Source organism: Myxocyprinus asiaticus, chromosome 40 (genome assembly GCF_019703515.2).
Source record: "Myxocyprinus asiaticus isolate MX2 ecotype Aquarium Trade chromosome 40, UBuf_Myxa_2, whole genome shotgun sequence".
NCBI lineage: Eukaryota > Metazoa > Chordata > Actinopteri > Cypriniformes > Catostomidae > Myxocyprinus > Myxocyprinus asiaticus.
In genome coordinates, this window is record NC_059383.1 from 15147829 (window position 1) to 15163452 (window position 15624).

The 15624-nt window shown below is 35.7% G+C and overlaps 2 protein-coding genes across 2 annotated transcripts in view; one reads left to right on the top strand and one right to left on the bottom strand.

Annotated features, from left to right (window-relative positions):
• Window positions 1–4539, top strand: part of LOC127430551 (G-protein coupled receptor-associated protein LMBRD2B-like) — a 104616-nt gene extending 100077 nt beyond the window's left edge. The window contains exon 19 of the mRNA XM_051680376.1: window positions 4518–4539. The gene's annotated coding sequence lies outside the window, so the exon portion shown is untranslated. The remainder of the gene's footprint in view (window positions 1–4517) is intronic.
• The window catches only part of LOC127430550 (unconventional myosin-Vb-like), a 99900-nt gene that overhangs the window by 61083 nt on the left and 23193 nt on the right, over window positions 1–15624 (bottom strand). Inside the window, exons 4-7 of the mRNA XM_051680370.1 lie at window positions 6118–6262; window positions 4106–4262; window positions 1769–1912; window positions 1583–1664 (exon numbers count right to left, since the gene is read on the bottom strand). Of these exons, the coding sequence (XP_051536330.1) occupies window positions 1583–1664; window positions 1769–1912; window positions 4106–4262; window positions 6118–6262 (528 nt within the window). The remainder of the gene's footprint in view (window positions 1–1582; window positions 1665–1768; window positions 1913–4105; window positions 4263–6117; window positions 6263–15624) is intronic.

Sequence of the window (15624 nt, forward strand, 5' to 3'; positions counted from 1 at the left end):
GAAGTGTTTAAGTGCTTGAATTTAGCTTTTTGAAATTTAAGAACTGGAATACATGGAAAATCTTTTGTTGAAAAGTGCTTGAGATTAAAACAGAACATTTCTTCTGTGTAATGTTTGTCCATCAAAAATGAGATCCATGCACCCCACTTTCATTGAACAGTATGTTTATTAATATCCTTTCTGTTCTTTACAGTCAGATCAAAGTAAAATGAAATATTAATTTTATTCCCTCATAGCATAGATGTGCTAACATCTCTCTCGTTAATAAACTGGGACACTGTGTGTGCGAGTCTATGACATGCTCGTTGAACTCCTAAAGTGGAAGTACCATTTTAGTTAAGTTATGCAAATAAGCGTAAACTCAACTTTATTACTTGTATATTGTACTCATTATTTGGAACAGTGACAGCTCATATCATAAACAATTTCATGATATAATATTAATTGAAAGAATGTATAATGTTTATACAGTATTTTCAAAAAGTTAAAATGTGATTATAATAATGATGACAAACAAATGAATAAAAATAAAATATTCACTTTATCATACTTTTCCAGGACAGGTTCTGTTCAGTTCTATTGCTTGATCGGCACCTAATCACCCTGAATGTAGCCCACTATTTTTGAAGGCTTATTTGTTTGTGATTTTTACTATAGTGAAAGTTAAATGAGAAACTCTTATTATTTCAACTTTGAGCATTTACATTGTGTATTAAAGAACTTTATTTTGATGAGAAATTATAATGTGCATTTTACTTAAACATTAAAAAAAAAATCAACACAATTTTCAGTTATACTGTTATTTAAGTGTTATTATATCAAATGTAGATTATACTGAATCGTGAACCTCATATCGTATCTCGAACCGAATTGTGAGATAACCATATCGTCCCATCCCTATTAATCAGTTATCGCTTCTTTATTGTGTTAACCGATAAAGTTGGACACAAAAGTGAGGGGCTTTGTCCAAGTGTATATTGCAACTAAAACTAAATTAGTTTTTTGTAGACAAAATTAGTTTTGTAAAGCAGTTCACCAGAGGTTAGTGATAATTGATAAAGCTGTTAATGCACCTAATGAAAATGTGTGTGTAATGTAATAGCAGCAATAAAACAAAAATTAAAAATGGGTTATGCATATCGGTTGTTGGACACTTAAACACAAAAATAATCAGTATTGTATCTGTCATTAAAAAGCAATATCGGTCACTCTCTATCCGTAATGTAAGGTTTTTTTTAAAGTGAGAAAAAATGTAGAGTGGGTCTTTATTTTATCCATTGGTGACTGATTGGATTGATTCATTGATTGCCATAACCTTTATTACATTAACAAAGCATTAAATTACTGAGTTAACTATCAGGAAGATTTTAGAAAGGCTGTATACCTACAACAGTAGCCTAAAACAAGGCCTAATAAACAGCCGAAAAGGAACTATTACAGTTCGATGATTTTTATTCTTTGGAATACTGTGCACTGATGAATCTTGCACAATAACACCAGACACATGTAATAAGAAAGTAAACAGGGTCAATTCTGACTTCTTGTTGACTTGAAACTAAACAGTGTGTACTGGGACACTTACTCAAGGTAAGATCTTTAAATTCTGCTAGAGATGATGAAGCACAGAGCTGGTAGAAGATATGGTAGTTCCTCTCTTCCTCAGCCTAAAAAAATATTAATTTTCAGCATTGGGAAAAACACTCCAGAAAGTCAACAAGGGTAATGATGAATTGAAAGGCGTGTATTGAAAGCAGCAATTAATAAACACCTGATAAACTACTCTGGACTTCTCAAGAAGATACGTTCGCATGTTGGCACCTATGATGTGATATCTCCTATCAAAGCCGATCTGGATGTATTTCCCAAAGCGGCTGCTGTTGTCATTGCGGGTGGTTTTTGCGTTTCCAATGGCCTGCACAGAGAATGAAGTGTTATTTATACTTGTCTCACCAATTTGGCCGGGTAAATTTGAAAGACCATGTGCGGATGGGGAAAAACCCATAGTTGGGTTGTAGAGGAATGACTACAGAAAACTTAAAACAGAGAGGGAAAATTGTTGTTGCTCCACACCATTCATATACTCCGGATCAAATTATCATGATTGATGCATTCTAGAATATGACAAGGGTAGAGAGAGACTTTCAAAACAGAAACATATCCTGTGTTTGAGGAGGAGCATAAACATAAAACCCATATTGTGGCATCGCTTACAATGAGTAATGATTGTGATTTCAGGTCATTTGTTTGTTTGAGCTCACCTGTAGCAATACTGTAGAATGCTCTGCCTATCTCTCTTCCTCTGTGTCCTAAGAGGCCTTTAAATTGCCAGTATTCATTTCCGCTGTAATGATATCTCTAAATTGACTGTGAGATTTGGCCACTTTCTTTGGCACACAGATTATCTTCCTGAATGGCACATGTGACTGTTCTGTTCTTATCAGTTCAAACAGGCCTGGTAATTCTTGAGTTTAATTTCGCAGCTCAAGTGTGTCAGTGCTGCGATGAGATTGTGAAGCGAAGGCACCTTTACAAAGATGCTGTAAACACGATGGCAGTACTTGGTGGTCTAGACAGTAATTCTAGCAATTCGTGATGCACCGAAAATGAAAGATCTTGTCCGAAACCAAAAATTCGGGACACATTGGGCCGAAAACCGAAACAAAAAAGTGAAAATGCTTATTTTAAATATTAGGAATAACTAAATAAATTCTAATAAGTTCAACAATTTTTTTTTTTTATGTGATTACACTGTTTATCCTTAGATTGACATTCTTAAATCATAACATGACATTAAAAACTCAAAACATAATAAAAATAAATATATTTTTTATAGAAAAATTGCAAATATGCATGTGTTGTTTTAAGGACTTGTTCAACCCAAAATAAAAATTCTCTCATCATTTACCCACCCTCATGATGTATATGACTTTCTTTCTTCTGCAGAACACAAATGAAGATTTTTGGAAGAATATTTCAGCTCTGTAGTTCCTCACAATGCAAATGAAAGGGTGCAAAATTTTTGAAGCTCCAAAAAGCACATATAGCCATCATAAAAGTAATCCATACGACTCCAGTGGATTAATTAATGTCTTCTGAAGTGAAATGCTATGTATATGTAAGGAATAGATCATTATTTAGGGTCGAAGGGTGAAGTCGAAATACACGCTGCCTCTTGCTTGATGCAAGCGTGTTGGAAAGTTCACGTGAAAACTGACGCATGAAATAGTTGTTTACAACAGAGGAGCATAGATAATCATACAAAGATGCCTCATTCGGCTGGTTTGGTTATGTCAACTGTGGCGCCATCTTGGAACAGTGAACATGGGAGAGCTGTTTGAATCAGTTTGAATTCAAGTGAATGGAGGAGATGCCTCAGACTGAGCTCCTTGCTCACACCACTGCATAAACAGTGTTTATGTTGAAACAGTATCGTGGTCCATAGGAACAGCTGCTAATAAGGTATATACATATAAATATCTATGCTAATGAGGCTTTCACGCTTACTTCAAGTGAGAGGCAGTTTGAACTCCACCCTCGTCAACGTGCAAACCACAGTTTTTATTAAAAATTCTTTTTAAATATTGATCTTTTTCTTACACACACCTAGTGTTTCGCATCAGAAGACATTAATTAATCCACTGGAGTCGTATGGATTATTTTTATGATGGCTATATGTGCCATCATAAAAGGGGGGATGGGGGCAAGTTATGTTCAGAAGTCAGTTCAATTCAACTTGATGTGTTATAATTTAGGTAAATTGCCATAAATATATTGACTTTAACTTGCTTGCTCAGCAATATTCTCTCCAAACTTTTGCTCTGCGATTGCAGCACATGGTTTTGAAAGCAAAAACTCATCAAAGAAGCGGTCAGCTCAATATCCACTATAGTGCCTCTTTTGACAACGTTGAGAATGAAACGCATTTTGGAACACAACTAGGCACAGAATTGAGCTTGTGTAGCTAAAAAGCGACTGTATTCATGTGCTGGTGTAAAGTACTGTATGTTTCAGTCTATAATCAATGGTTTGTTATGATTAGGCCAAGACACTGCACAGATTTTAGAGTCTCATTTTCCCACGAATTACTAGAATAGATGATTCATACCTCCATAATTGGGCTGGAGGCCAGAACTTTCTCTTCCACATTTGTGTCATTGGCAGAACCCCCTACTGTGGCGAAGAAGCGCATGGCGTACTTTGCAGAGACGGTTTTACCAGCTCCAGACTCTCCACTCACGATTATCGATTGGTTCTTCTCATCTCTGTGGAAGACAACTCAGGTTAATACGCAGAAACTGTAATGAATATCTGTTCTGCTGTATTTGATTAATAGAGAATTTACTTTTTGTCCATCATAACAGACAGAATAAAGGTGGAGTGCACTGAAATGCAGTGATCAATCAGTCGTGCAAAACTGAAAACTTGTTGTAACAGTTTCAGCGATTACATTTACATTTTACATTTATGCATTTGGCAGACGCTTTTATACAAAGCAACTTACAGTGCACTTATTACAGGGACAATCCCCCTGGAGCAACCTGGAGTTAAGTGCCTTGCTCAAGGACACAGTGGTGATGGCTGTGGGGATTGACCCAGCAGAACCTTCTGATTACCAGTTATGTGCTTTAGCCCAGTACACCACCACCACTCCAAGAGAGTAAGAGAGCCTTATAATACAAAAATACTTATTGCTGTAAAGAGAGCCAATGTGACCATTTAGTCTTGATTTACTTATGTTCAAAATAGCAATAAAGTAATTTAGGAACACATTTCTCAACTTGTTTTGTAAGTGTAACCTACATAAGGAATACAGCATGCCGTTGACAACCACATAAGTATTTTAATGTAACTCCTTTGGTCAAAATTAATAATCATAATTACAATATCAAGCAATTTCAAGGGAAATAATAATATAAATTCATAATCGTGCAGCTCAACATGTAATGTTAATTTTTACACTTCAGGGTCAGCTGTTTACTGCTGTTAAAGCCTCATAGTGCTCTGACATCTCCGATCATAACATATCAACACATCCAGCCTCCAGTCGCTCGCTACAGGAGCCCATATGTGCCACACACACACACACTTCCCTGTTGAGCTACCTCAGGAAATCCAAAACACTAAGTAAAGCATGCAGTACAACTGGCATGTGTCAAACCCACTCTAAACGACCAATCAAATCCCGCATCCAGTGTGCACACATCAGAGTTCCACCCTGAGACTGTGTTATGCTTTGAGACTACAAGCTTTGTCTCTCACTATTGTTTCCCTTTGCCTATAGTTTATTTTGGGTCTAGGTCATTACACTTGTCATTAAGAAGTCATGGTGCCCCAGCGTAGGAAGTTTAACTTGAGTTTAAACCTGATGTTAAAATGGCTTTGTCTTTTGTTTCAAGCTACAGAAAACATATAAATACAAAGGCTAGAAGAAGGATACTGTGTGCACTGTGATTAACCGCCCACTCGATCCATTACTAAGCCAGGCTGAACTTTCACATTACTCACAGCCTTCAAAGCAAATGATGTCATTTCATGCTTACATGCAGTGCAAATCTATAACTGCACTGAAACTTCGGCTCTTTGTTATAAAACAATGTGTACCTTAAACATTCACCTGATCATAATAACTTCCAGAATTCTTAACTGTCATAAGTCACAATAAAACAATTTAGAAGAAATCAGCAGTCTAACTGATTGGTGAATCAGTCTAAATCATTAACTAAACTAACTTCCTCAGTGAACCGACTTAGACTGATCGATGTGAACCTGATCAGATCGATGTCAGATGTGAAATGAGCCAAGAACTGTTACTGTGTGATGTGTACTTTTTGAAAGCAATGCTAAATATGCAAATGCATATGCTTAGTGAAACTGAAATCTATCTAATTAATACCTGTTGGTGCATATGACAATATGCAGTTTAAAAATATGAATTTGTTGGGGGGTGACTGTGTCCCTGTTGCAAAAACCCCTCGGAAATAATAACTATGACGAAGGGGAGGGGGAGATTTCTCTAATTACATATAAACTCTGAAAATGAGCCTTTCTTATTAGCAGAAAAGCACAGCAGTCAATCAGTCCTGAATCACAGGGGTACAGTATATAATGAGCACCTACCTGGCCATCTGTTTGTAGGCTTCCTCTGCCACAGCAAAAATATGAGGGTCCATGTCCCCCATGTTCTGGCCACTGTATGCATTGATGACTTCTTCTCCATAGATCTGTAGCTGCTCATATGGGTTGATGGCCACCAGAACAATCCCTGAGAAGAGAATCAGACAAAAGTTTACACCTACAACATAATGTGTGAAAATCCCATGAAACATTGCTTATATGCAAATAGTATCTCATAAAATTTTAATAATGGACCCCACGCATCATGAGATATTTAGGAAATGATGTATCAATTATTGGTAAAACATATACTGATTTCTGCTGGGTATCACTGAAATGAATGCTAAGGCAAGCATCAAAATTACTACTGCTTCTATTAAGAATTAGGGATTTCAACAACCCATAATATTACAGAGACTTTGTGGAGGGCTCTTATGACTTGGGTCAATAAACAACCACAAGCAACCTGCTGGAACACCCCAGAAACCAACTAGCAATGCCCTGTAGGAACCACCTAGAACACTCAACTGCAAAACCTGCCAAAAAAACCCCTAATGAATAATCATGTCTTCTGGTCCATAACATTAATACACTACTAATGAAATAAATGAGGTGAAGAAACTTACATTTTGAAAGAATTTAATTCACTAGATTTTTGAAAATATGCAATATAACTTGACTTTGTAATATACGGTATAAACACTTTTGGGGTTGAATTTCCAGCAAAAAAAAAAAAAGGTATATATAAAATACTGAGATATACTGTATACTGTTTTCATGATATCATGAAGATCTTGATCATATCGCCCACCCCTACTGACGACTGTTTAAATGAGTTAGCAAGTGTTTATGACACTCTAGGGTTTTGATGAGAAGGGAGGAAATGAGCTCCTCAGTGGAAGCTTTTTTACAATTATTTAAATTTGCCCCGGGTATGCAGGAAGTTACTCTGAAATGGGGAATTCAAGTGAACTATGAAAGGATTAAATCATTTAAATGATGATGATCCTAATCAATGATCCATATTTCTGCGTGACTCTCAGCTAAACTATCAAGTTTACTTCAGTCATCGTGTTGTCACACCAAGCAGTGACGTCAATGCATAACAATGTATCACAAGACATAAGAGAAAAGAAAACAGACATATGTCTGTGAAAGTAAAAAGGAGCGCACATAAAAGATGAATTATGAGCCATTAGGCATTGTTGATAATAATGAATCTTCCGTTGTTTCAAAGCACCAAACCACAAAGACAATCCACAGCTGGGCAGTTTTAGTCTACATTACAAATATCCATGAGTCTTACGACACACTTTTTGTTTGAGAAAATTCAACATTCAACTGGATTCAAACATGTACTACATAATAAGACTTCTTCTCCCAAAAGATCTTTTCAATGGAAGCAGACAGACACACCCCCAAATAAAATGTAATTCCCAAATGCCACAGCTATTAACAAGATCATGTTACCATAGGGACAGAGTAACTAATAGAAACATGTTATTGACCATTGTAGACAAAACAGACACTCTATTTGTCCACCTCCAGTAAAAACTGTTGATCCTGGATCCCTCATCATAACATTGTGGGCTATGTTGTTAAGGAAACCCCAGAGCCGGTCAAGAAACAAGAGAGTTGAGGGTCCGTATAATGAGGAAAAAGTGTATACCACAACAGTATAACAAGAATGAAGATGAATTAAAAAAAAAAAAAAAAAAAAATTAAACCAGAATCATCCCTACAACCAAGATTGAGGTAAAACTCCTTACTCTGTAGATTCAACAATCTGTTCAATGTCTATATACACACTGAAGAACCCGTGGGAGCCCTGTTAAAACAGCACCTGCAGGCAGGAAAATTGTATTTGAACATGTCATTTGAGAATACTTTGTTCTAAAATACCAAATAGGGGATGGGCACAAGTACAAAGACATTACTTTTTCAACTTCAAAACATTTTGAAACTGTAAGCTTGTCATGTTGCTCTTCAGGATGTCAAAGGAAGAAATTACAAACATGAAACTAAAAGCTAAGACAAATGCAAGTAATGTAATAAGTAATTACACATGATGTGGATCATTATAGGCAGGTCTTTCCCAAAAATTGTTTTAGTTTGAAATAAAATAATTATAATATTCTATAATACAAATACAATATACAATATTATGATATGATAATTATAGCTAACTATTCAGGTAATGTAAAATGAACCAAGACTAATGTTGAACAAAAAAAGAGAAACAATTTAAGTATTTGGAAATATTTTGATATTTAAAATATATCTTTTTCAAAACCTTACAGGGAATCATATATTCCTATAAAAATTAATAAATGACTTCTTAAGGTGTATGAAGCACACATCCACCTTAAACAGTACAACAATGAATTAATTGCTATAATAATGAATGCCCGAAATGACATTATCATCTTAAATCGCAATTATTTTTTTGTCACTTAATCGTCCGCCAAATTTCATAATCATGACAGCCCTAGAGCAAGTTGTTGCACAAGCTTGTTGACAAGAGGGCACTTGCCCCCATGGCCTCCCCCTTGACCCCAGCCTTTAAATTAATGATTTGATTTGCCAATGTTTCAACGGCTGATGCCAATATTTAAAGACCATGGCTGCGTTTCCCAAAAGCATCGTAAGCCTAAGTAGATCGTAGAAACCACTGGCAATGAAAAAAATATACAATTTAATAATAGGAAATGAGACCTGACGCCTACACAAAATTGCTGAATTGAAATAAATATTTGTACTGGAAAAATCTAATCAGCCTGAACACATTTATATCAGATCTTTTCAATCAAGAATGTGGTTAAAGGAAATTCTGTCAAATATTTACTCACCCTGTTGTTCCAAACTAGGGTTGTCATGGTTACTCGATTTAATTTGATTACTCAATGAAAAAAATCCTCAATTACAAAAATTGCCGAATCAACAAATTGAAAATAAGGCAGAAGTGACACAGTTCACGGATGATAACGGACCCTTCGCTAAGCTCCGCCCCATTGGCTACCACTGCACACTCTGACAAGCTGTGCAGAACTCCCCATATTTACCAACATAAACATAAAATAATGACATGAAAAATACGCCCGTCAGACTTTGTTACATGCGCATTGATTGATGTTCAGTAACTCTGACTGAATCCAGATGATCTAAGATGGTTATAATCAGCAAACTGTGATTTGAGATCCGTTCTGTGTAAATTAATTACAATTTGAATGTAAATGCGATTTCATGATGATTAAGCTTGTAACAGATCGAAATGCCCCACTTCTGATAAATCTTTTATAGTTTATGGCCATTATCACAGGAAAAACTAAATCTGGGAATCCAGAGAATATTATTTACTGAACAGAGCCACAGCTCTGTATGAGGAATCAAAAAGAAGAGTGTAACTGCAGGCATTGCTCCAAAAATGGGCGGGAGCTCCAAACCGTTAAAAACACACAGCTGAGCGTCTTGCACCCTGCAAACGCAACATGAAACAGGCTTACCTGAGGGAGTAACGGCTAATCTTCACATGTGAAATTATTAAGTGTTTACTCAAGAAAGAACTGAGTGTCCAGATGCTTAAAGTGATTTTACACTGTACATGGCAAGCAACAAGCTTTTGCAATCTTGGCAGTATGTAGCACAAGCGCAAGTTGCGCAAAAATGCCTGCAATTACTGCAGCTCAATGCAAGAAAGAAAAACATGTTTCTCTGAATTATGCAATTCCTATGTATAGCCTACTGTATTCTGTGTTGTATGTAAATGATAGCAAAAAAAAAAAACACCAACAACCAAATAAAATGGCTTTATATGTCCTTAAACTATAAACCATGAATATAACTGGTAGACACCGAAAAGATCAAGTATTTTATTTCCATGGCCTGTTGTCCCATATTTGAGTTCTAAACTAAAATGGGTACATTGTGTTGAACTAGCTAATGAAAAAAGTAGATCTTGTATTAAAAAAAGGCACTGTCTGAGAGCTTGAATTTTCTAAATTTTTTAATATTATAGATCTGCTTTGGGTTAAGATATTGTTTGCACAATTGTTTCTTGTTGTTATTCAATCGTAGGGTACATCAAAACTTAGACTATGTCAACATTAATCCGGATACATTTGAAAACGGGATTTTTGTTTTCATAACGCTCTTTGTTAGGGATGTGCAAGAATGGTCAACTAGTCATTCAACAACTGACTAGTTGATTAGTGATGTCGACTAGTAATTTTTAAACAATAAAAAATAATTAAAAGGTTTTTATTTTTAGGAATTATTGTAGTTTAAAAATTTTTAATCACAAATATGATTACAATTAGTATAAAGAAGTACAGTATAAACATTATTTTTATAAATCTGACGGTTTACCTCATATTTGCTGCAGGCGCTAAACTGTTAGTGCAAGTCCCAAAATTGGGAACCAATGTAGTACAATGCAATATTTGCAAAATAATGTCATGATAAAGTCAATAATGCTCAGAATGTCAAGGATGTGAGCTCAAAGTCAATGGCAGAATCTTAATCTGGTGTTGCAGAAGCGAAAGCGGCCAAGCAATACCGGACGTCAATTGCATTTATTTTTTTTGTCCCTTCCACGTTTGTCCCAGCCGAGAGAGTGTTTTCTGCCTAGACATTTAGCTTTTGTTTCTGACTAAAAATGTCAAGACGCATGAATGATTAAGCCGTTTTTGTCTGTGAAATATCTAGACTATTATTTACTGTTTGCATCTTTTTTTGTTTGTTTGTTTAATTGTTTGTTTGTTTGTTTGTTTTTTGCAGAATGTATTTTTCTTCTTGATTCTCTAATGAATAAAAAAAACACCGTCTCTCAGAGGATAACAAGCTGGCATTTGAAACACATTTCATTTAAACGTGGTGTGGCCTATGTTTAAAATTCAATGCCCTGTTCAGTTCTTTATTTATGTTAAATGCATCGACAGATATTTGTTTTCATACACAGGCCTATTCATTTATTTCTGTGGTATTTTGAAACACTTACGTTTGGCCTAATGTCTAAGAGTAAGGTAGGCTACCTTTTTTAATTGCATTATTGGTAGAATTGCTCTAATAAAGTTGATATGAAATATTTGATGTGTCATTTTATTTCTATATTTAGATTTTTTTAACTGTAGGTTTAAATACTCTGTAGTTGAAATAGGAAGATCAAACACAAAAGACTTTAGCCCTTGGAATTCATTTCTGAAATAGAGGTAGGCTAAATTTGCAGCTCATTAAATTACATAACATTATTTCACACCTATGTAAATACACTATTCCATATCTGTTGCTAAGGCTATATTATTATTGCTCTCTTATTTCTTGTTTTCTGCTCAGTTTATACACCCCGAACGCTACCACAGATATTCATGTACATCTATAAACGCTATCATGCCGATTTTATGAGCAGCGATGCGTAATGTTACCCACACGCTGTTTTGGGCATTCTGTTTGTTATTATTAGTTCTATAGTTTTTACTTCGCTTACATTCAAATTTATGAATTTTACTCGTTAGGTAATGAAGACATGAACAACAAAAGGTGTTGGCAAAACATGCATTTAAGGGTGGAAAAACACAGCTACAGCAAACAATGCACCACAACAATATTTTACTATTGGATTTTTTGGCTCGGAGCAATGTTCTCGTTGTTTCATTCAAAATCCACAAGTCTCTGTTTTGATGACTTTGACAGTTTTGTGCACACAAAGGTTATATTAAGCTTATATATTTTTTGAATAGCCTATCTGTTATCCTATTGAGGTGATGTGCTTAGCATCTACAGTCTATTATTAAGAAGCCCGTCTGATTGGTGTCTTGTGGAAGTTACTCCAGCCTAATTATACAGGACTTTATTGACCGACTAGTCGACTAACCGTCAACATAACCCACCGACTAGTTGATTTTGAAATTGTCATTTTGCACATCGCTACACTTCGTCCACACTGCCATTTTCAAGTGTCTTCCAAAAGTTGCTCGTCCACACTGAAACATATGAAAAAGCTTAAATCCCCTTACTGCACAAGCGAAAAATTGGTGTTGCAAGTACGGTCTTGTTCTTGTATTCCATCGCCGGACACCAATTCCGAGTAAACTTCCCATCGCCTTTTAAGGATGCAATGTAAGGGTTGTACAAAGTAACATTTATTTTTAACAACGCAATCAAAGTGAATATCAGGAACAACAGCGCCACTATAACATGGGGTGCCATCTTGATTGTTTTGGTTGAATGGATCACATGACTGAAACGATCACATTTTCAAAAATATCCGTTTTCCCAGTCCACACTACAATGCGAAGACAGTGTTTTTAAATTTATCCACTTGGGAGAGCATTTTCAAAAAGCCGTTTTCGCTGGCAAAAATGCTGTCTCAATGTGGACGGAAGACCAAAAAGTAGAGAAAAAGATGTGTTTTCAAATGAAAATTTATTAGTGTGGACGTGGCCTTAGGCTAATGAACGCATTTTAGCCAAACGTGACTTCATCTCGATAACCTTATGCAATCTGAGTTATTAATAAATTTTTCTAATTACTTGATTAATTGTCAGAATAACTGTTGGATTACAAAAATAATAAATTTTTCTTTCTTTTACGGAATACAAAATTATATATTTTCAAGAATTGAAAATAAAATTCCACTTGATCGTGCCTCATTTTAAAAGTTAAAAGCTGAAGTATGTAACTACTGCGCCACCAAACACAATTGCAAAAATAAACTTTATTTACAAAACAGCTCTCTGAATAAACCTATGAAGTTAAATTAGTGCCTAAAAGATTTGCATGTGTAGAGTAAGATTTGTAAAAGCGGAAATGAAGTTACAAGCATGATAGAAAGATTTGCATGAGCAGAGTAAGATTTGTGAAAGCGTAACTCAAATTGCAAGCGTAAAAATAAATGGCATGCACAAAGAATGTTATGTAAAAGTGTAAATCAAGTTGCAATCATAAAATGATTTGCAATATTTTAATGCTTTGCATAAGTATAATTAATTTGTTGTGAATCTGTAACTTCACATGAACACAAAGTACATTTGATCTGGATTCTTTGGACTTTTTTTCAAGCTTACACTTTTGACACTATTTTTGTGCCTAAACATGGCCAAAAACATTGCAAACTTGCAACCAGCGATATGCAAGCAAAGAGAGGGTGTCATGAACAGCAAAGTGGATTGACGGCATAGAATCAATGCCGAAAGTGTAAGCGCAAAAAAAATTTAAAAAATAAAGTCAGAAGAATACAGATCAAATTTACTTTTTATTAATGTAAAGTTACAGAATTCCAACACATGAATTACACTTATGCAAAGCATAAAAATATTGCAAATATTTTTTTCTTATGCTTGCAACTTAATTTACACCTTTATAAAACTTTCTGTGCGCATGCAAAAAACAAAATACTCTTGCTGTTTGATTGAAGCTTTCACAAATCTTAATCTGCACATGCAAATCATTTAGGCACTATATTATCTTTATATACCCCCATCTGCCGTTGGTCAAATGAAGCGATAACGACTGAATAAAGTTGTCTAAACAGGTCACTCAAAACAAACTTTTTCAGTGCCACGGAAAGACAGTGCTTACAGTTTTTCAGAGAATTAACCTATGAATGGCTTCCTTATAATATGTCTCCACATATTAAGCTGGGATAAAAGAAAGTATTTTAACACAGAAAAAGTTACATACAGTTGAAGTCAGAAGTTTACAAAAACTTAGGTTGAAGTCATTAAAACTCATTTTTTTAACCACTCCACAGATTTAATATTAGCAAACTATAGTTTTGGCAAGTCGTTTAGGACATCTACTTTGTGCATGACACAAGTAATTTTTCCAACAATTGTTTACAGACAGATTGTTTCACTTTTAATTGACTATATCACAATTCCAGTGGGTCAGAAGTTTACATACACTAAGATAACTGTGCCTTTAAGCAGCTTGGAAAAATCCAGAAAATGATGTCAAGCCTTTAGACAATTAGCCAGCTAGTTTCTGATAGGTGGTGTACTGAATTGGAGGTGTACCTGTGGATGTATTTTAAGGCCTACCTTCAAACTCAGTGATTCTTTGCTTGACATCATGGGAAAATCAAAAGAAATCAGCCAAGACCTCAGAAAAAAAATTGTGGACCTCCACAAGTCTGGTTCATCCTTGGGAGCAATTTCCAAATGCCTGAAGGAACTACGTTCATCTGTACAAACAACAGTATGCAAGTATAAACACCATGGGACCACGCAGCCATCATACCGCTCAGGAACGAGACACATTCTGTCTCCTAGAGATGAACATAGTTTGGTGCGAAAAGTGCAAATCAATCCCAGAACAACAGCAAAGGACCTTGTGAAGATACTGGAGGAAACAGGTAGACAAGAATCTATATCCACAGTAAAACGAGTCCTATATCCACATAACCTGAAAGCCACTGCCCCAAACCCACCATAAAAAAGCCAGACTACATCTTGCAATTGCACATGGGGACAAACATCTTACTTTTTGGAGAAATGTCCTCTGGTCTAATGAAACAAAAACTGAACTGTTTGGCCATAATGACCATCGTTATGTTTGGAGGAAAAAGGGTGAGGCTTACAAGCCGAAGAACACCATCACAACCATGAAGCATGGGGGTGGCAGCATCATGTTGTGGGGGTGCTTTGCTGCAGGAGGGACTGGTGCACTTCACAAAATAGATGGCATTATGAGGAAGGAAAAATATGTGGATATATTGAAGCAACATCTCAAGACATCAGCCAGGAAGTTGAAGCTCGATCACAAATGGGTCTTCCAAATGGATAATGACCCCAAGCATACCTCCAAAGTTGTGGCAAAATGGCTAAAGGACAACAAAGTCAAGGTATTGGAGTGGGCAACACAAAGCCCTGACCTCAATCCGATAGGAGATTTGTGGGCAGAACTGAAAAGCGTGTGTGAGCAAGGAGGCCTACAAACCTGATTCAGTTACACCAGTTCTGTCTGGAGGAATGGACCAAAATTCCAGAAACTTATTGTGAGAAGCTCGTGGAAGGCTACCCAAAACATTTGACCCAAGTTAAACAATTTAAAGGCAATGCTACCAAATACTAACAAAGTGTACGTAAACTTCTGACCCACTGGGAATGTGATGAAAGAAATAAAAGCTGAAATAAATCATTCTCTCTACTATTATTCTGAAATTTCACATTCTTAAAATAAAGTAGTGATCCTAACTGACCTAAGACAGGGAATGTTTCCTACGATTAAATGTCAGGAATTGTGAAAAAGAGAAAAAATGTATTTGGCTAAGGTGTATGTAAACTTCTGACTTCAACTGTACTTCAGCTTTAAAAAAGCACCCAAAAAAGTAGTCCATGTGACTTGTGCATCATTTTCCAAATATTCTGAAGGCATACAATCAATCTGTATGATGAACAGCCCAAAAGTCATTATTCACTTTCAATTCAAATTAACTCATATTCAGTATAAGAAGCCCAAATCAAAATGGCGGAACGTCAATTTTAACAAAACCTAATTGGTTCTTGTATCATG